The following is a 21,829-nucleotide window of genomic DNA, read 5'->3' as shown; positions in this document are numbered from 1 at the left end:
TGGCCACAAACGGTGCAGCGATCGGAGCTCGGAGTGGTGAGATATAGTAGTTGGAATCAAGCCTAGGGTTTTAAGTTCTTTTTTCCCTTCTCCATGGATGTTCCAGCGTGAATGAAGAGAATGAATGAAGGGGGGACTGAATTTTATTTGTGTGATGGGTTGGACTGGGCCTTGGGCCCATTTTAGACTCGGTTCACCTAATTCGGTCCGTTTGTCCCAATCTTGGACTGGGCCCATTTTGGACTCGGTTCGCCTGGTTCGATCCGTTCGGCTTAATCTTGGACCAAATTCTTTGAAATTAATATCAAAATTCTTGTTTTAATTTTCTCTATCATATTAAACTACAAAATTTCATATTCTAATTTTCTTGATTAATAATTAATTTATTCGCTAACTATTTATTATTTTCTCGGAGTTTACAAGTGTCGGCGTTCTAGGATTGCCTATGGCATTCCCAGGACCTTATATCTTATGTGTGTGGTACCTTTACCATGCTGTGAACCTCCGGTTCTCATCCCATACTATATTTTTGTTTTTCAGATGCAGGTCGAGAGGCACCTCAGTAGGCATCTGGAGTTTCATGTATATACTTGTTTTATTTTGTACCTCCTAGAGATTTATGGAGAACTAGAGTTTTAAACATGTATTATATTCTCTGGTCAGTCTTAACTTCGCAGGCTGAGTTAGGAGCTTGTTATTTTGTATTCTTGACCCTCTATTCCTACTTTCTGTTTATTTATGCCTTTGAACCTTATTTTCTTCACACGCAAGTAATCTTGTTTCCAGAGCGTTGCGCTTTTTATTTCACGATTTTTGTTTTATCTGTTTTTCAAAGCTCCTCGTATACTGTATCCTTTTCAATATTATTATATATATTTTTATTTTTGATGTCGTAATACCACACCATTTCTATTTTACATCCTAGGTATAAAGCTCTGTGTGGTAGGGTGTTACAAGAGGTACGTCACCCTTCTAATCCTAATTGGTCACCTATTCGTATGGACTCTGACTTTAGCATCGGAGTGTCCTTGCAAGTGACCCCACCCGCTAACACGCCGACGCATAGGCCGAACGTACCACTCCAGTAGCTCACGCCCAGATCCAAATCCTCTCATTTCCTTGCTCCCTTATTCACCTTGCCAATCCACCAAACACCCGATCAACCGAACAATACTAAAAAGGTTTCGTAATTTAAGTGAGGTTTTAGAGGTCTAACCTTTTTTCTGTAAATGTAAGAAATAAAAAATACAAAAGGGATGAATCTAAAATAATTGAAACTAGAGTATATATACAAACTAATATTAAATTTGATGTGTTTTTTATTTAAAATATTTTGTAATTCAAAAGTTTTTTATATTGAAGTTGTACAAAGTTATATCTTCATTTATTGTTTTTATTTTTGCATTTGTTATAATTAACGGACTTAATCTTTTTATATAGTGTTGTGCTCTTTTTTTATTTTTGATTATTGTTAGAGTTATTTCTTTCTTCTTTCTGTCATATATTCTTGTGGAGACATGATGTTTTTGAACTGTTGATTTGTATACATTTTTTGATCTATTGTCCTTTTTTTATTTCATCTCTGTATATATATTCTTCATCTGAAGATGTGTTTTAGATTCATTTATTTTTCTTTTTCCTTAATCTCTTAATTTGTATGTCATCTAGGTTTGATGATATTAGTATTGGTGAAGTTGGTTTCTAAAATCAATAAAGAATATAAATGAGCAATAAAAATAATATTTTAAATAAATGAATTTTTTGTCGTATTACCTATTTTATTTATTGTAATAGAGGTTGAGTTTCGTATTTTTTGTCGGAATAAATGTCTTGGTAATAATGTATTGTTGAGAGCATTGTTAAAATCATTTACTTTGACTTCAAATATATGTGTGAGGTTGTATAAATTTTTCAATTGGAATGGTGCTTTAGTATTATTGATGTTTTGGAGTGTAACTAGATTTAAGGTAGTTGTATTCAATAATTTTTTTTTTTTTTTGCTTCTCTATCAAATAGCACAAAAATTATTGTAGCACTTTGATTTAAAATCTTTAATTTAATTTTTAATCTAGAATAATTATTGAGTTAGCAATTTATAATTTGATAGAATTTTTTATGATAAGTATAATTTGATGGAATTTTTTATAATTTGTATATGTAATAATTTTTTATGTTGTAGCACAAAAATTTTATTTTTTTTTGTATTTTTTGTGAATATTTCTTTGACACCTATTTATTCTTCTTCTCATAGTGCGTACAATTTTTTAAAGAGATCTATGATAGTAAGAATAAAATTTTTTAAAATATTTATTTTGTGTGTATATATAATAAATTGAATAAGTTATTTTTAATAAAAATAATTTAAATAGCATAAAGTAAAAATATATGTTAATATTTTCTTTAATTTACTCTGTCAGGTAATGTATCAAGTGATACAAATGCAAAATAGTGTTAAAAAATTATCAAAATTGATTCTTTGATTTAAATAATATATTAAAATAAGTATAATTATAAAAATTTTAAAATATAATTATATGTAAAGTATTACAAAATAATGACAAAAGTATAAATAGTTAAAAAAGAGTGTTTTTTCTCGTAGATTTGTTTTAAAATACAATAAATATTATTATTTTGTACCTAATCATCTATTAGAATTATTTTTAAGTAAATAGGCTCCTCATCATTTGTGGGTGTATATATTTTTTCTTAGACAAACTATAAATTGTAAAATGAAATAATAGTAGTAAGAGTCTTACATATATATATATCAAATAGTATGAAATTTGAATAGTTTATAACCTAAAATTTGTTATGATAATATTATTATGACACTTTTAATATAGATGTTTATTATATTTAATTAATACTTTATATTTTCATTAAATAATAATAAATTAAATTAATTAATTGTGAGAGCTATGGTTTTAATTTTTATTTTTTAAAAATACTTTACTAAAATGTTGATTGGTTAATTTCTAAATTTTGTTAAGTAATCAAAATTGATGATATGGTATTATGAGAGAAAAAAATATGGCTTAAATCTAATGTATAAAGAGTTAGTATCAACTTTCATATAATAAAAATAGATTGATAGATCCACATTCGTTGCTCGAATAATTCTCGGTTTTACAATCATACAATTTTAGCTACATGGAGATGTTAACCAAAGGAAATGGTTATAAATACAACATATCAACATGTATATTGTTACAAGATAACTCTACAAGAAGAAAGAGTGATGGTTCAACTTCTGTTTAACCAGTCACTTGGTAATCCAAATTCTTATAACATGGGCGCTAATACCAGCAGTGAACCATGATTCACTCAAGAAGGCATATTTAGCAGTTAGTGGTAGTAGTCTATGATTCTACTAATTCTAGGCAAACATGAGAACCTTCTATCTTGTAGTCCCAGTGCCAGCTTCCACTCTCCATCCTACTCTCTTCAATCGGATCTAACTGAATTGCTAAACCTGAATTAATACAAATCATGATTTGTGAACTTGTATCAGTATTTACTGTCGGGAAAGTAAAAGGGGCATGAGTGTTTGTGAGTTGAGAAAACTTTTTTGAGCAACCACTTGTTTTGCAACAACCTATGGCTAGATAGAGTAAAAACCATTCAACTAAGGATTACAAAGGCATTCAGATTCCCTAATAATTATGATAATTGATAGCAAAACTACACATATTACTCTCTCAGGTTTAAAGAACAAAGGTAAAAGAAGTTATAAAGTTGAAGAAAAGAGACCTGTGTTTCCTTGCGTGATCTTCAGCTTGTAGCCATCTGGAACTTCATATACATGATTTCCCTGTGTCGAAGAAAAAAAAAAAGAAAGATTGATTAGGATTGTTTGTTGTTAGTTTATAGTTTAATGTAATCTTTATGACCTATTGCTGCTGTTCGGGATTCTATTTCAAATTAATTCTGGGTCAGTCAGATCAAATGGTTCAAAATCTGGAACCCTTTGTATTTAGAAAATTAGGGCGGTTCATGAAGTAGCCATAATAGTATTTTGGAAAAGTAGCTGTGGCATGTGCGTTCCATGAAGGTTTATATCCTATTTTGATGAGAAATGTCAAGATGCTGTGGCCATCTTACCATGCGCATCTATCATGGCAACTGCCAACAGTTTGGGTCCAATGGAATTGGAAACCCTTTGGTATATGGAGTGAATATATTAGGATCAAAACCCGAGTATTTGATAATTGTATTGCATGCAAGTGTACAACGAACATAAACTAATTTTAGAGAAGTGCAAATTTAAAATTAACCTGTAAGACAACATCGGTAGCCTCAAATTCAGCATTTCCGTGCAGTACTATCTTAAGTACTTCAGACCGCTGTACATCATGTTTCCAGTATATGTTTTCACCACAAGTCCAATCAATTCCCTTGTTCAATACCTTAACATTCTCCAATTTACATTTTCCACACCTAGCAAGATAAAGGTCCATAATATTGTAGATGCTCACAATATATAATACTGTTAAGCTAAGGCTGGATCTAGAGGTAAGATCATGAAAATAAAGAATCAAGTATTTCTCATTAATATAGGAAGTAATACCTTTGCCCGTAATGTAGTATGGATTCACCATTCTCATTGATCTTCATTGAGCCCATTGCATTTTCAGCTATTACTATTAGGCTTCCCTTGAGCTGGAATGAAGTGACCAAAATCAGCCTAGTAACTAAGCAACTCCATGCTACATAAGTTAACATGATCTACTTGAGAAGAAAAGAACCTGAACATTCTTCCAAAAGAACTCTGCAACCTCAATTTGTAGCTCTGAGCCCTTGGCTATGGAACCGCCATAAAACTATTCACAGGGCAAAAGAAAAAAATAAAATTTAATTAGATCCCATTCTTTCTACAAACAATAAAATATGATACATTTCATAAAGCATAAGACTGTCATGTTTCAAGCAAATATGGAGAGAATTTGTGACAACACCATTCAGGTGGAGACAAACATGGCCTACTTAATCATGGCAAACAATCTCACTAACAGTGCAAATGTGCCTCAAAGATCACTTGATACTTTGTTTGACCCGTTTGCAGGTGAAACTTGCATCAAACATGTTTGAAACCTATGAGATCATCATAGCTGGAAAGAGAATAGTGCTACCTTTTGTCTAGTGATTTCCCAAAGAGGACCAAGTGCAGGATGTAGAAGGATGAGAAGTGGTGGTTCCGAATTGACATAATTCTCATTAGCTTCAATCTGTGGTAAACATAACATCACACAGAGCAAACATATAATAAAATATCTGAAGGTACTACACTAGCTGGAAAAGTCTATTATCCACCACTTGCAAAGTTAAATGCATTAACTTATAGTATACAACTTTCGCAATGGCAAACTATAATATGGAATTGTACCCAACTAATGCATAAACCACAAAAATAGTGTGTACTATATATACCTCAGGAAGTCTTATATCGCATTGTGAAAGAAGATCATGGGCATTTCGCAAGATATCTAAAAGAGCTCCGTCAGGTGTCTGCATATAATTGCAAGACATATTAGAATATATATATTTAAAAGCAAATATCAATTAACCCAAGACATGACTCTTGATTGCATCTGTTCAATTTAAACTTTATTAGGAGCTTAAATAATCATAATTCTTGAAAAAGCATCTAGTGTGAGTAATCGGGTCGTTCTAAACTATGCAGTTATCACCATATGGTGCAAATTTAATTTCAAACTGAGAATACGAAGCTGCAAGGACAAGATACAAGCCTACACAGTCCATATGGTGCTATGAACCCAGAAATAAAATATACACTAACCTGGTGTAAAGACTTGTCTCCTTGTCGTCTCTTTTTCTTGGCAGATGAAGTAACTCTTCTCCTTTCATTGTATACGATAAATGTGTCTAGCTTATCTGCTCAGAAATATATATGATATTAGGTTCAATGAAACGGATGGTTTGTCAGACCAAATAGATAAGTACACAATATTACCTTCTATACCATTGTAACACCTAGACGAGTATACATTGGAAAAATTGTCTGCTATATTTTGCATTGTGCACTCTAGTCTACCACCTAAGACACTGGTAAATCACAATAACAAAGGGTGATAAGTTAATAATATATATAATGCAGTAATCAACAATAATACCATGATGTTACAGGTAACATTGCCTGAATAGAAAAGAAATAAGAGAATATATAAGCCAAAAAGATCGAGCCAAAGAAACTGTAAATCTACTATCAGTAAAGAAAGCAGGAGTCACTTGGTAAGGATACTATAAATAAAAATTATTTATGAAAAATACCAATCTTTTAAGAATTCCTGTGCATCAAAGATTCATATTTTTAAGCCTGGAAAATTTTTCTACTTTTACTCTCTCAACAAATGCCACTAGGCCTCATTAGGGTACTCATTAAAGAATTCCTTTATTTTTAGGCCTGGGAAAGAAGCCATCAATTTAACTTGTGGTTTTGTTTACCCAAAATTTAGAATTTCTAGTTCTATCAGAACAGATATATAAATTAGTGTCTAGTAAAGACTAAAGACTAGAGATGGTGTTGTAATTTGGCAACAACTGCTGTGATTTGAAATTGATACCTACTTTGAAATTTCTATTAAAAATTTAAAATAATTAGAGAACGTAAATGCCTCGGTTAAAAGCCAATCAATAGAACAAGGAAAACCAATAAAATTCCATTAACAAGTTCTTCAAGGAAACACATACCTACGGTGTCTTCCGAACTGATCTGCATATACTATGGGCTTTTTTGTATTTAGCACCATTCCTGGTAAGCAATTTTCATTCTTACTTGATCCAACTAGCTCGGCAGAAGGTAAATCAACATACAAGATGTTTGTATTGGCTGGGAAATCTGCCTGCAAACTTGATCAAACAGAAAATAAATTTGATATTTGGATAAAGAATTCGAACTAGAATGCAGACTATAGATGGTAGACAATGACTGAGAATAAATTCAATCAACATCATCACATGAACTGATATTTGCAGGAACAAACCAATAAGTCTCAATTTTGGCTAGATAAATTCGGAGAGCACACAACTTAAGGCTCTAACATGGCATTTTATTTTTCTCAAGGGCATGTCAAATTGCAAATAAGTGATGTGGCTGTTTAGCTGATATGATAATCTCCTTAAGAAAGAAATCATATTACATCAAATGCATTCATTTTTAACATGAAATATATGATTCTGCTTATCTAAAGCCTGTAACTCTCCATGTGGTTGCAGGTTTAAAGGTTTATATACACATCATTGTAGATGTCTTATCATTCACATGAAAATTGTTAGTGACTCATAGTGTGTCATTACTATAGCTTAAGCATTCAAATGTTTTGAAACTGAATACAAATTATCACATAAAAAAAAAACAAAATTTGAATTTGGAACACATTAGTTTATCCAAATGATGAAAGGTAATAACAATTTTATGAGGTATGAAATATATATGAGTAAACTACTAAAATAGTACTCGAAAGTTCATATCAGTGACAAAAATAACTCCAAAAGATACAAACTACAGAGTGAATTGCCGACATTTAAAAAAAATGAACAAAAAGAAAATATAGAGATCGAATTTTGCTCCGATTTTTTAAACGCACTTTTTGAATAGTTATCCAAATGTTTCCGCAAAAATTCGGATTAAATGCACAAGTGACTTACTAAATACAAAAAATCATTTGACAATTGTAAAAAACAAATATGATATTCTTTTGTTATTTTTGCCACGTTTTAAAATCTTTCGAAAGCTTATTTGTTATTTGTATCTTTTGGAGTTATTTTTTGCAGTGATATAAATTTTCGGATACCATTTTGGTAATTTAACCAATATATATTAAGTACAGGAACATCAAGTACCAGTTTGGAGTGCAAGGTCCATCAGTAATTCCAAACTTGTCAAACTCAGTGTATTCAATGCATGACACACCATATTCCCAGTTTCCATCAAGATTTTTCTTTTCCATCAGCACATTAATTCCTTCTGTGGCACCTGAGTTCCGCTTACAAGATGCGAACCCCATTCTCTGTTAAACATGCAGTCCAATTATGAGTCAGACTACCTTGCTTAATTTAATATATATCAACGAGATGTCTTACCTAGAAAGAAAAGAAGTCATAGAGAGAGGACAAGATTTCTTCTCACTAAGAAAGCTGCCAACTAATTTTGGTCCACCTTTTTGTCTCCATTTTACCCAGTATTAATACCAAATATTTTTAACTACTCCACAAATGATCTCAACTGCTATCTCTCTATGTCTCTCCAAAGTTTATAATTCCTCCACTAACCTTCTAGGCTTCTACTATATATTGCTCCAGCTTATTTGCTCCCACATTTTGCTATACCACTTATTCTCTCATCCGGTAACAATACATAAAAAAAGTTTCAGATTCACATTTGACAGGCATTAATGTGCTTATCAATTCGCTATGATGCATGCAGATGGTGCCTTGAAATGACTTTCAGATTGAAAGGGTATGTAACTTTTTCCAGGGAAATAAGAAGTTGAAAAATATCTGTTAATTTGCCCATATCTGAATTTTATTAGATAAGGTACCACATTACAATTAAGGATGATGCTTTTCTTAATTATTAATTTATTATTATCTTTTCTTCTAACCAAAATTAAAAAGAGAAGAGGCTATCAAAAACCATTAATTATAACATGTATACCTTGCCAAAAACCAATAAAAAAAGATTTACGTGATGATCTATTAAAACAACTTAATCCTACCTTTCCTTGACGTAAACCAATGCCAGCTAAGGCTAGGAGAGTTAAATCTGTAGCTGCCACAACATTACTGTAAGGTAATCATTCATCAGTTTCAGTGAGCTGTATAAACAATATTTCTACTAGAAATTTCAATAGTAGATAAATAAATAAAGCACGAGGTCCATGACAACAGACCTGACTTGGCGCAGTGTTGCACCTTTTCTTCCATGACAACAAAACCATTTGAAGATGCCTTTGTCATGAGCAAGTTTCCATATGACACCATGACCACCAGGCTTGCTCAACGGAATGAAAGGTTTGGTGGCCAACCACTGCCCATCTTCTGCACCAACAACCGGAACAAGAGGCTGCCAATTTACAAATAGATATTTAGTAATTTGCAAAATAAGATTATCCCTTCTCAGAAGCAATGGCACGGTTTAATATAAAACCTGTTCAAAAAATTGGAAAGTTGATCGACCTCTTCCAAACCACGAAAGTCTTTCGCATAGAGATGTGACATGTTCATGGTTGTTCTTTGCAGAACTTGTCATTATTGCAACAGGAGTGATACATTGTTTCCCATATAACTTGAAGTACAAGAATTCTCTTGCCTTGCAATGTGAACAGCACAGTTAGGAACATTGAAGCCCCATAAATGATTAATTTGTCTCTCTGTTTCTTTTCTTTCTTTTCTTTATCTATGGGGAGTGGGGTGTTAAAAATCTACCATTTATTAGCAAGAAATAAGCAAACAAGTTAAGATGATTGAAGAGTACCTGAAGATCTCTTACAAGACCCTCCAACAAAGTCCTTCCACAAAACGGTAACATTGCGGCAGGAAGGCATCCACCGGTGTTAGAATCGACTAAACCAAGCCTGTCCGCAGAGCCTCCCAAAGGATAAATTTCGCCTAGGTCTGGCAAACCCTAGAAGGATAAGATCATATTATTTTCAGGAACATAAGAAGCATCAACAGCATAATCCAAAATATGGAAACAAGAAGATCATCATACTAACCTCTATACCCCATAGAGCTGCCTGAGATGCATAATCCGTATTTTCGGTGAGGTCAACCCCCTTTGGTGCATCGATTCCACAAACCCGGCATTCTTGCATTTCATGCATGTGCTGAGACCAACTTACATTCTGCCTGTCATGTAATTTTTCAACAAGAAGCTCCAACGTCTTTATCTGGTATCTGCAGCACAGTTAAATATAAATTGAACAACCAATTGAGTATATGCACTTCATAGAGTGATAAAATCCATTCAAGGATTTAAATTGCAGTCCACAACGGTGTCAGGCTGCAATTGCGAAACTGTATTAGGCCGCCGCAATTCAAGTAACAAACACAAAAATCATTCACACCCCAACAACCACAATACGCATCGCAAGAGTTGCAATGCCTGCAGTCACAACAACTGAAACAGTAACCCTTGAATCCGCTAAACACAAGAATTTTCATTACTTCTTCCCGAAACATAGCACACTGTAAAATTGATAAAACCTTAAGTACTGCGTAATAGACATTCAGCACAGGCAACTGAATTCAGAGACTCAACATATACATATACATATACATGAAGATAATGCTTTCCTTAATTATTAATTATCATTATCTTTTCTTCTAACCAAAATTAAAGAGAGAAAATAATGCTTTTCTTAATTATTAATGATTATTATCTTTTCTTCTAACCAACATTAAAGAGAGAAAAAACTATCAATTAAGTGAACAACATACCCTATAATTCCTCCAATGCAATCATAGAATCTTTCAATCTCCCCTAAACTCTCCAACAAAGATTCCAAGTTCCTAATTTCTTCATCGTCCAAAGTCACCGTCGTGCTCCTCCCGAAACTGGCACTGCCGCCATTGCTTCCATGGGAGTCCAAGCTCTCTATCATCTCCGCCAGCGCATAAAGCGCGCTCTTCACGGAGGAGCTCGTGTTCGCGGTGGCCGAAGTGGCGGCCTCCACTCCGTCCACGCCGGAGCAAAGCACGTGCTCCTGCCCGGCGGCGACGAGGCACTTAAGCAGAAACAACTCGCCGGAGGACATCCGGAGCGACTTCAAAACCCTACTCCGGCCGGAACGGAAGAAACGGCGGACTCTGGAGTCGGTGTCGAGAAGTCGGAGCTTGTCGTGGAGAGTGGCGCAGGCGGCGAGGCTATCGCGGAGGGCGGAGAGCCTGGCGATTTCTCGGCGGAAGTTGAAACCCGGCGGTGGCGGAGAGAGTTCCAAGTGCTCGGTAGAAACCCGGGCGACGCGGCAACATAATGGCGACGACGAAGAAGAAAAAGAAGAATTAGAAGAAGAAGAAGAAGAGAGAAACTTAGTAAAAGAGAGAGAATTAGAGTGAGAGTGAGAGTATGAATTTGAATTTGAGGTTATGGAAGACGAATTGAAGGAAAAGAGGAAACGGTTATTGTTATGAAGAAGAGAAGTGGAAGTGGAAGTTGAATGAACCATTATTGTTTTCAACTGAATTTAGAAGCTGACTACTGAGAGGGAAAGAAAAAAGAAAATAGAGTGATGAATTTATATATGGGAAGGAGGAGGTATCGCTGTTCTGTTGTGTTCTGTTCAGTATCAGGGGAAGATGCCAGAGGCATATACCTTCCCAACGAACTGGCCTCTTTTGCTATTCGAAGGACAAGAGAGTGAATATCAATGAGGAGGGAGATATTGTTAAACCTCACTTATTTTATTTCCTATTTCCTGACTTTGAACTTTGAATCAATCAACTCATTTTTATTGATTAGATTTATCTATAAATAGGAGACACAAAAATATGAATATAAAAATATCAATTCAGTTATATATTTAAATCTTTTTAGCAATCAAATTCAATTAAATTGGTTTAAATTCAATAAAAATTATTTTTATTACACCAATGTGTATACACGCACTTAACTAACGCAAACATATTATTATTCGTCTTCGTGTTCTTTCTTCTTCTTGCGTTATTCCTTTTTTTTCGTATTCTTCTTTTTTCGTCTTTGCATTCCTTCTTCTTCTTCTTCACATTCTTCCTTCTTCTTCTTCGCATTCATCTTTCTTCTTCGTCACATTCCTTCTTCATTTTCGCGTGTTTTTTCTCAATCATTGTTTTTTATTGATGCTGTCATTGCTGCATTTTTTCTTTTCCTCCTTAATTTAATTGAGGTTCATATGGATTTATAAATGAATTCGATATGTTTTTGTTGATGATTGAGTCTTTTTTATTATTTGTTCAAAACTGAACTAATTTTAGTTCATTTGTGTATTAATTGAGGTTTATTTAGTTCCAAAAATAGATTGGATGTATTTTTATTGATAATGGAGTCTTTTTTACTACTTGTTTAAAACTGAACTAATTTCGGTTTATTTGTATGTTAATTGAGATTCACCTGATGCTGCTTTTAAATATTGACCAAGGTTTGTATTCCTTAAGTAATTTGAGTTCATTTTTTAGTTTGAGGTTTATTTAGATCCAAAAATGGATTGAATGTGTTCTTGTTGATGATTGAGTCTTTTTGACTACTTATTTAAAACTGAACTAATTTCGGTTTATTTGTGTATTAATTGAGGTTTACTTGATACTACTGTTAAGCATTGATCAAGTTTTTTATTCCTTGAGTAATTTCGGTTCATTTCTTAGTTTATTTGAGGTTCATTTGGATCTAGAAATGAATTCGATGTGTTTTTGTTGATGATTGAGTCTTTTTGACTGTTTGTTCAAAACAGAACTAATTGAATGGAATGGAGTGGAATCTAATGTAATTGAATAAAGTAATAATGAATAATTTCATTCTTCTTTGCTAAAAAATTTGGTCAATACTTATCAGTAGCATCAAGTGGACCTCATTTAACACACAAATGAATCGAAATTAGTTCAGTTTTTAACAAGTAGTAAAAAAAGATTCAATCATCAATAAAACACACATCCAATTCATTTCTGGATCTAAATGAACCTCAATTAAACTAAGAGATGAACTGAAATTACTTAAGGAATAAAAAATTTAGTCAATACTTATTAATAGCATCAAGTGAACCTCAATTAACACACAAATGAATTGAAATAAACTAAAAAATGAACCAAAATTATTTAATGATGGCACTAGAGAAAATCAGAACCAATAAAGATGTTAGCAAAATGTTAGTGTTGTTGGTGATGACGATAATAAAAGAGAAGAAGAAGGCGCGTAATTTGAAAAGCAATAATAACAATTTGGTTAGACTTAATTAAGTATTTTGCTTAGATGTAGAGATTTATTCTAAAAATATAAAATTATATTTGGCAGATGAGATATAGAAGAGATATTATATCCGAAGATACTAAATGAATGTATTTTATATTTATCCTAATAAAAAGGACATAACTTATTTTTTATTATTCTTGTTAATTTTTCATAATTATATTTTTAATTATTATATTTTTCTTTCCAAAAATTTTAAATGAAAAAAATAAGAATAAATTAAACTTTCATAATTTGTTCTAGTTTATCACCAAATAAAATACAAAAATACTAATTTTTGAATCTATGTCTTTTGTGTTTTGTTATTAATATCTTGTGTTATTATGTTCTCGTAACCAAACGCAACCTAAGATACTTTATGTCCATTGCTTATATCGAAAAGTTAAATTTGACTGATTTCTGTCACGTTTACACCGTAACCACTAGCTAATGTGGTGAAAAAATTTTTATTTTTACAATTTGATTTTATCTCTCCTTTTATAACCTTAATCCCTAAATTATCTTCAAATTATATTCAAATCTAAATTATTATTCGCATCAAGAAATACTCATTGCTTCTTTTTCATCATCCTACCTTAAACCATCTTCTTTGCCACAATCATCACTTTTATATTTTCCTTTCCATGTGTTAGTTTGTTTGCATTCCTCTATTATCCTTGAATTTAAAAGATAGTTTGTTTGATGTGCTATTTAAGCTTTTGTATTTTTCTTTTATCTTATAAATCATGTAGTTCAACAGACATTCTTAAAATATCTTATAAAAAATCAACTTACTGAATCATCTATTTTTCATTCATTGCTATTTTAATTTGAATTTCTCCTTTTTCTCGTCTTCTTTTCTTATTGAATGGTACTTTTGGAAAAAAAATTTTGAGCCAAAGTTTAGTCATAATAATAAGGGTCAGGGGCGAAACTAGGTTGAAGTTAAGGGAGGGACAAAAATTAATTTTGTAATAGAAAAAAAGTAAAATAAAATTTTTAAGGGGGGCTAAAATAAAATTTGTATACAATTTATAAAGAAAATTTGAAGTTTGGGAGGGGCCATTGCCCCCCTTTTATTATATGTGGCTCCGCCCCTGATAAGGGTTATGTACTATTTTGGTCTCTAAGATATAGGCTAAAAGTTTTTTTCGTCCACAACCTTTTTTGCATACAAAATCGTCCCTAAGATTTAACTTAGTTTCAAATCGTCCTTACTTTTAGGGACCAAAATCGTACGAAGGTAGCGACAGAAGTGGAGACAGAGTGAATCGTGGACAACTTCTTATTCTTCTTCTTCCCTTCCTCTTTGCAAGAGCAGAAAAACTCTCTTTGTCTTATTTTTTCTTTTTTTGTTTATTTTATAATTTTTTTGTTATGGATAATTTGGCCCAAAATTTTAATATTTAAGTAAAAATGACGATTTTAAAACATTGTTTTAAATTTTAGGGACGATTTTATATGCAAGAAAAGGTTAAAAAGAAAAAAAAATTTCAGCTTATACCTTAAGGACCAAAATCATGCTTACTACTACTACTACTACTGTCAGTTCGGGATTAGCAGTCCCTAATCTACCTCTGCCTCGCCCGCGACCGCGTCCATGAGTCGCCATATGGTTCCTGTTCACACCAAAAAAGTGATATCAAGTTGATCAGTCTCAATATCGCAAGTCTAGCACTTCAAGTCCCAAATGCATACTCATGAATGTTTATACTATATATATCAGTCAGATATCCTATTAGCACATAGACACATACACAAAGAATGTAGAGAAGCATAGTCAGTCCGTCCCACAGGTGTGCATGCGCACAGTTTATGAAAAGCAGAACGTGCGCATGCGCACACCAACCAGGAACTACTTGGTGTGCGTGCGCCTCACCTATGCGAGCGCCACCAGCAGAATGCATATCCTGGTGCATCGTGCATGCGTCGCACAATGACGTGTGTACGCACACTTTCTGAAAAATACTCAGTGTGCGTGTGCATAAAGGTGTGCGTACGCACAAATAAACTTTTGCTATTGCTGGGTGCGTGTGCACACCAGTGTGCATAGGCACACACCAGAAATCCTGATTCTCCTGCATCTTAAAATTTTTCAGCTTTTTGCACCAGATTTCCGACTTCTATAACTTCCTCTACAGAATTCAGTTTTTTGCAAAATTTATATCGTTCTCAAGCTTATAAAACCCTCTTTAATTTGAAACAAATATCATTTTTATCCAAAATTTAGGTTTCGGTCAAAACCTCAAACCTTCCTTTTTCCATAAAATTCAGCTTACCATACCTACTCCTTGTTCCAATTAATCAGCACCAACACACACATATAGCATTTCAAAATAAGTCCACCACCTGCTCAATAATTCACAAACTCTTCAAACTTCACCTTTCATAAAATCAGATATTAAGTTCCCACCTCCATCAACATTAACGTCATCATTATATTAGCATACATATATACATATTCAACCCACATTGTCAATTGCTCAACTACAACCAATCATCAAGAAAACATCATAAATTCACCATGACCATATTCCTCAACACATGACCAACATCAAATTATCCATCAACATCATAAAGGCTAATCATTCAATACATTCAAGCACTTCAACTTATCCTATAGTCCTCTAGCATAAGTTTTCACAGAACATTACATATTAAATACGCGAAATCTGAACCATACCATGGCTGATTTTCGCGTGTTGTCTAAGGCGAAACACCAACCAACACAGCCCCTCAAGTACCCAACCTCCACAAAGTTCCAATGCTCACAATTCAAGCTCCAACATATACACTTATACACCTAATTTCACATATATCACCATACATACTCAAAAGTCACAATTTAACATACTAGAACTGAAACTGGCTAGGGTTGATGAACCTTACCTTGTATGTGCCTCAATCAAACCAAAGCCCACTAATTCCTCAAGTCAATTTGATCCTATAACACCAATTTAACCAAAATCTTAACACACCAAAATCCTAACATTTCTGAATTGAAGAAGAGAGAATAGGAGCTAAGATTATAATTTTCTCACCTTGAAAGGTACCGGGCTTTGTAGAGCTCATCACTGCGGACGCGTGGTCGCAAACGGTGCGGCGATCGGAGTTCCGGATCAAAAGTTATTGGAATTTGATTATTTGATTGAGGGGTTTGGAGTTTTCAACGTTCTCCCCCCTTGATTTCTCCCAGCGTGTTATGCATGCTGAAAGGGGAGGATATGAGCTTCAGTTCATATATTTAGTGAATTAGTTGGGCCCACGGGCTCGGTTTGGGTCTGGTTCGATCGGTTCGGCCCGTTTAGCCCAATCTTGGACCAAATTCTTTAAAATTAGTGTCAAAATTCTCGTTTTAATGAGCTTTATTCTAATTTAATATTAGATTTTCTTTCTTTTTATTTATTTATTTATTTTATTTTATAATTTTTTATTGAGGGGTAATTTAGTAATAAAAAAATTAAAATTGGTAAAAAGGACGATTTTAAAACAAACTGAAACTTTGGGGGCCATTTTGTAGCAAAAAACAAGTTGGGGATAATTCTGATTTTCGACCTCTACGTTGGGGACCAAAATCGAACTTAACCCTATATTTAATTAATTTAAATAAAAAATTCTAAAAAGGAGGGATACAAATTTGTGGAAGAGGAATGAAGGCAAAGGGAGGAGAGACGGGTGACAATAAGATGAGAAGTTATAAATGTCCTATAGAAGGTTGAGAATCTGATGATGTATGTGAGTGTTAGTTGTTACTATTGAGAGGAAGAAAGAAAGTGAATTAAAAAGACTAGTTTTGATATTTGAGAAAGTACAGGAACCAACTACTTCACCAACCAACTTGAACAACTTTTTAAAAATTAGATTTTTGAATTTGTAAAAAATAGGATTATGACATAACCCTTATTTTTACTACGTAATACACATACACCTTCGTGAATATAACTATCATCGTGACCCTGCTCTCATCGCACCGTCGATCTGTGGAGATCAACCGCCCGTCGCACGGACTTGTACTCTCTGCCATACCTCATCTGTGCACCACGCCGAGCCGACCTCGTCAGATTCTCATCGCCTTGGAGTGCGCTGGTTGGAGCGGTTGTCCTCCATTTGTCTGTATTGGAGCTCTTCTTGCTGCGTCACCGTTCTTTGAGCTGGCACTGTCGTTGACGCTAGGACCATCAGAGGGAGCGAAGAAATATCCACAATCCTATACTAAAAAATATCTATCTGCAATACAAAGAAATATCCATCTACAATACAAAGAAACATCCATCTAAGAGCAAGGAACATTCGTAAGTCTATACTAAAAAATATCTATCTATAATACAAAGAATCATCCATCTAAGATCAAAGAAACATGTGTAATTGAAGAAACAAACTTCCGTAAAATACCCAACAATGAAAATAAAACCAAATTCTTGTTTTCCTCCAATAGAGAGATTCAAAAAAAAAAAAAAGAAAAACCTCAAGAACTGGGCACAAAAGGCATTATCTTGTGAACGACTTTGTTGCAGTCGGCGATGACGGGGCTTAGGGCTGATAGGGAATTGAAATTGGCCATGCCCCAGTGACAGACTACCGGAATAATTTGCGTGCGTGTTGAGGTGGTCTTCGGCGACAAAGGATGCAGGCAGTTACTTCGTGGGGAGGATGTTCGGCACCAGGTCGACGTCGAGGGGTCGGGTTGCGTGGGGGCAGCGACAGCACGAGGGTATGGGTTACGCAGAGGGAGCGACGGCGAGCGAGAATCCCTTCGTGGGGTTGTGGTTGTTGTTGCTGGCGAGCTGACACGCAGCTTCTTGTTGCAGCGACAAAATCACCGAAACTAGTTGGGAGGCGGCAGCGCATCTGGGGAGACTCCGACAGTAGCATAGATGGGAATGGGAGAAAAGTAATGTGTGGTCGTTTTTTATATTTTACTACGTGTGAAAGTAAAAAGGTAAACTAGAATTAGTTCTGGATAAAGTGGTGGGATGATTTTTTGTGTTATTAGGTTTTGTTGCTGGGACCTGCATTAGAGTTGACAGAATTAATTAGTATTTTAATTAGTTATCTAATAAAATTGTTGATATTTTATACGTTTTTTTTATCTGTCCATTTTAATCAAACGTAATATACAAAAAATTCTTGAGTTCTGTCTACACTATAACCAAAAATGAAATATAGAGACATAATTTATGTCTATATCTCTTTTGTTTCTGAATTTGTTATCCTCAACTTCTTATAGCACATACTAAACGCACCCTAATTCATTAGTAATGAAAAGATAAAAGCAAAATAAAAAACTTGCCCTGATGCTATTATTGCTTTAGAAAATAATTTTGTTTTTTATTTATTTGTTACCTTAAAAATAAAAAAATATTCAAATAATATTTTAGTGNNNCTATTTACTAAAAGAATAAAATAATTATGATCTTAACTAATTTTGTTTCGATATATTATACCTATTTAGTTGATAAAATAGTGTATTATTAAATACGTTAATATTCATTAATTGTCTATTAATAGAATAGAATGATATTATATTAAAGTGACAAAATATCAACAAATTAATATTCAATTAATTTTAATATTGTATCATAATTTATTTGATCAAGTCTAGGTTGATCATTTCGTAGATAACATATATGCAATCAAACTTCATGTTTCATATATTTATTCATAGGCATGAAGAGATACATTAACATTTATAAGTCACATTTTTTAAGTATATGATCTCAAAAGTTTTAGAAAAAAATTTTATAATTAAATAAAATATCTAGCTGAACTCAACTAAATTGTTATTAAGAATTTTAAATTTATGTGCATCTCTTCTTCTTCTCTTCTTCTCCCTCTTCTTCTTCCTCCTTTTCTCATGTTGTTGCTGCTTTTTTTTTTCTTTTTTTCGTTATCATCATTGCCGTCATCACCACCACTTCCTTCTCCTCCTCCTTCTTTTTCATTTAAATTTATTCTTTTCTTTATTTTTTTCTCCATCTTCATCATCATCATCATCATTATCATCGTTTTTTTTTTTTGAATGAGAAGCTCAACACAACAAGTGGAGCAAGGACAGGAACAGACAACCTTCTTCCACAACGGACACTCCTCCCTAGAGAACCTCCACCACCATTTAAACAGAAGGGCTGAGTTCCGAATCATGGCATCCCCAACCCCCAATCCGCCCAGCTTTTTAGGAGCCTGAACCACTTCCCATTTAACCAACGCCATACTACTCTTTCCATCCTCTTTACTCCATAGAAATCTCCTTTGCAAGGAAATTAATTTCTCTGCAACAGCCTTCGGCATCTTATACAGGCTCAAATAATAAACCGGTAGACTATTTAACACAGCTTTAATAAGTACCAACTTACCGGCCTTATTGAGGATCTTGGCCTTCCAGAGGCTAAGCTTCTCCTCCACCTTGTCTATTACAGGCTTCCACGTCTTAACCAACCTTGGGTTTGCTCCTAACAAGATGCCCAGATATTTAACTGGTAGATTGGCTTGCTTGCAACCCAACACTCTGCACATACGTTGTACCCACTCCTCATCACAGTTAACAGGAATTAAGATTGATTTATCGTTATTTTTATCATCATCGTCTTCTTCTTCTCCTCCTTTTTTTCCTCTTTTTCTTTTATTATCGTCGTCGTCACCACCACCACGCCACTACCTCCATTTCCTCCTCCTCCTCTTCCTCTTTTTTTTTTTCTCATTTGAATTTCTTAAATCTCCTCATTCTTTTTCTTCTTCTTCTTCCTCCTCCTCCATCATTATTATTATCATCATCGTCATCTTCTTCTTATATGTATAACAGTTCAAATTCAGAATGCACCGAAATTTTTTAAGGATGATGACACATAAACAAACTCTCAGTTTAAAACAAGTTCAGACCAAAAGTGCACCTTATTTAATTCCAAAATGCACCGAAATTAAATTCAAAATGCACCAAAATTACTTAACGATGACGATACACGAACAAACTCGGTTCAAAACAAGCACAAACCAAATGCACCTTATGTAAATCCAGAATGCACCAAAATTACTTAATGATAACTCAAAACTCCTCCTCCTCATTCTTCTTCTTCATTATCATCATCATCATCTTCTTCTTCTTCTTCTTCTTTTATTCATCTTTTTCTTCTTATTTTATCTTCTCATGATTTTTCTTATTTTACTCTCTTAATAAGAATAAAAAAAATCAAACAAAAAAGAAAAAAATACATAATTTTACAAAATCACTAAAAAGAGGATGAACCTATATTTATTCAATTAAATAAGATTGCAATACATTACAAACATGTTCATTCAAGTCTAATATAAGAAGCAATGCTCCTAAAAGAAGAAATAAGACTAACAGAAAAAAAAAGAAAGAATGAAGAAGAAAAAAATGCAGCATTAAAGAAGACATTTTTGTATTTTTATAGAAAAATTTTAGTGTAAAAACTAAAAAATTTATGTGTTATTGAAATTTCGATATTAGTTGTTCTGATAAATTCTAAATAATTCAAAACTATTCTTCTTCTTCCTCCTTCTCATCTTCTTCGGTTGCTTCTTTTTTTTTTTCATCTTTTTCTTTTTCATCTTCTTTTTCTTATTTTATTTTTCATAAATTTTTTTGTTTTACTCTTTTAAGAGGAATAAAAAAAATTATTAGAAAGAAAAAGAGGAAAAAAAAATGCAACAACAATAACAGTAAAAAAAGAACGACGATAAAAAGAAAATACGTGAAGAAGAAGAAAGAACGTGAAGAAGAAGAAAGAGAAGGAATACGAAGAAGAAGAAAAAAGATAGATATAAACATGGATATAAACGTTTACGTTCACGTTAATGACTGAGGAGTTGAAACGTATATTTAAGTAATCACTAATAAAATTAATTTTTATTGTGTTTAGACCAATTTAATTTAATTTAATTATAAAAAAAATTTGAATGTATGGGTAGCAAGACTTAAAATTTTATAAATGACGTTATGTTCTTGTTTTAGATGGTTATACCACCAAAGTCACGTGCTCATCTTATTACAAGTTTAAAAACTAACTAAACGCAGTGTAATCGTTAATTATTTAAAAGAAATGGATAACGCATGCGTGCATTGATTATTGGTCTGACATTTTTGGCATAAACATTTTTCATTCTCATAAGATACAAGTGTCTACTAGGCATTTGTTTGGAGAATTAGTGCTTACGAATGATGGGATAGTTTTTCAATTTTGGAAAGTATGAACTAATTTATTTTTAGATGATAAACTACTACTACGGTCATACAGTTGATAAAACAAGATGGACTTAAATTGATTTTTGTTAAAGAAACTAAATTACAAGGTTGTTGACATATAAACTATATATACTTAGGTGGCAGTTTGCTTTCATGGTCTCATCAATTTTCTTCCACGTTGATTTAATTTGCTAAGACAATTGAAATTTATTCTTAGTTACCAAAATTCATCGTGAGAATACTCAATTTCTTTATTTTCTCTCTTTCTCTAATTTTCTCTCTTTCTCTAATGTCTTCTACTTTATTGTCTAAAAATATTATTTTTGAAGTTTATAATAACCTTCAAAATAGTAAGGGAGTATGGTTAGGGATGAAAATGGCCCAAAATTCATTGGACTCTTGTTAAAAAATGTGAGTTGGTTAAAAATTTAAAATTGTTAAATTTAAAAAATTTGTCTAATTTGTGAGCTTTGGTGGAATAAGGCGGATTTTTTCGACGGACCACTGGATCAGACATTTTTTTTATCAGATCATTTTTTAACAAATCTTTATGATATTATTGATCTACAAGAGGATGAAAATCATAATTAAAGGTATTTTAAGTTATATTTTAGATTATATTTTATGTTTGGTTGATTATAAACTTAAAAATGTTTAATTATATATTTTAGACAATGTTTATTTTGCTTAAACAG

At 33.0% G+C, this 21,829-nt stretch overlaps 1 protein-coding gene and 1 long non-coding RNA gene across 2 annotated transcripts; both read right to left on the bottom strand.

Moving 5' to 3' along the window:
• On the bottom strand, positions 3,070–11,396 carry LOC107623083 (UTP--glucose-1-phosphate uridylyltransferase 3, chloroplastic). Its single transcript, XM_016325223.2, has 17 exons — positions 10,459–11,396; positions 9,735–9,915; positions 9,494–9,643; positions 9,167–9,328; positions 8,910–9,082; positions 8,736–8,802; positions 7,861–8,027; positions 6,709–6,867; positions 5,972–6,063; positions 5,798–5,892; positions 5,428–5,505; positions 5,130–5,225; positions 4,746–4,820; positions 4,568–4,659; positions 4,275–4,437; positions 3,751–3,811; positions 3,070–3,472 (listed from the first exon to the last, which is right to left on the bottom strand). The coding sequence occupies exons 1-17, from the start codon at positions 11,184–11,186 to the stop codon at positions 3,360–3,362; spliced, it is 2,652 nt and encodes an 883-aa protein (XP_016180709.1). The 5' UTR covers positions 11,187–11,396; the 3' UTR covers positions 3,070–3,359.
• Positions 13,921–16,145, bottom strand: LOC110267674. The gene is made up of 3 exons (XR_002355544.1): positions 15,976–16,145; positions 15,824–15,878; positions 13,921–14,553 (listed from the first exon to the last, which is right to left on the bottom strand). It is a non-coding gene; the product is annotated as an uncharacterized LOC110267674 (long non-coding RNA).

Source organism: Arachis ipaensis, chromosome B10, assembly GCF_000816755.2.
Source record: "Arachis ipaensis cultivar K30076 chromosome B10, Araip1.1, whole genome shotgun sequence".
NCBI lineage: Eukaryota > Viridiplantae > Streptophyta > Magnoliopsida > Fabales > Fabaceae > Arachis > Arachis ipaensis.
Note: the sequence above shows the minus strand (reverse complement) of the source record. Positions and strands in the feature narration are given on the sequence as shown.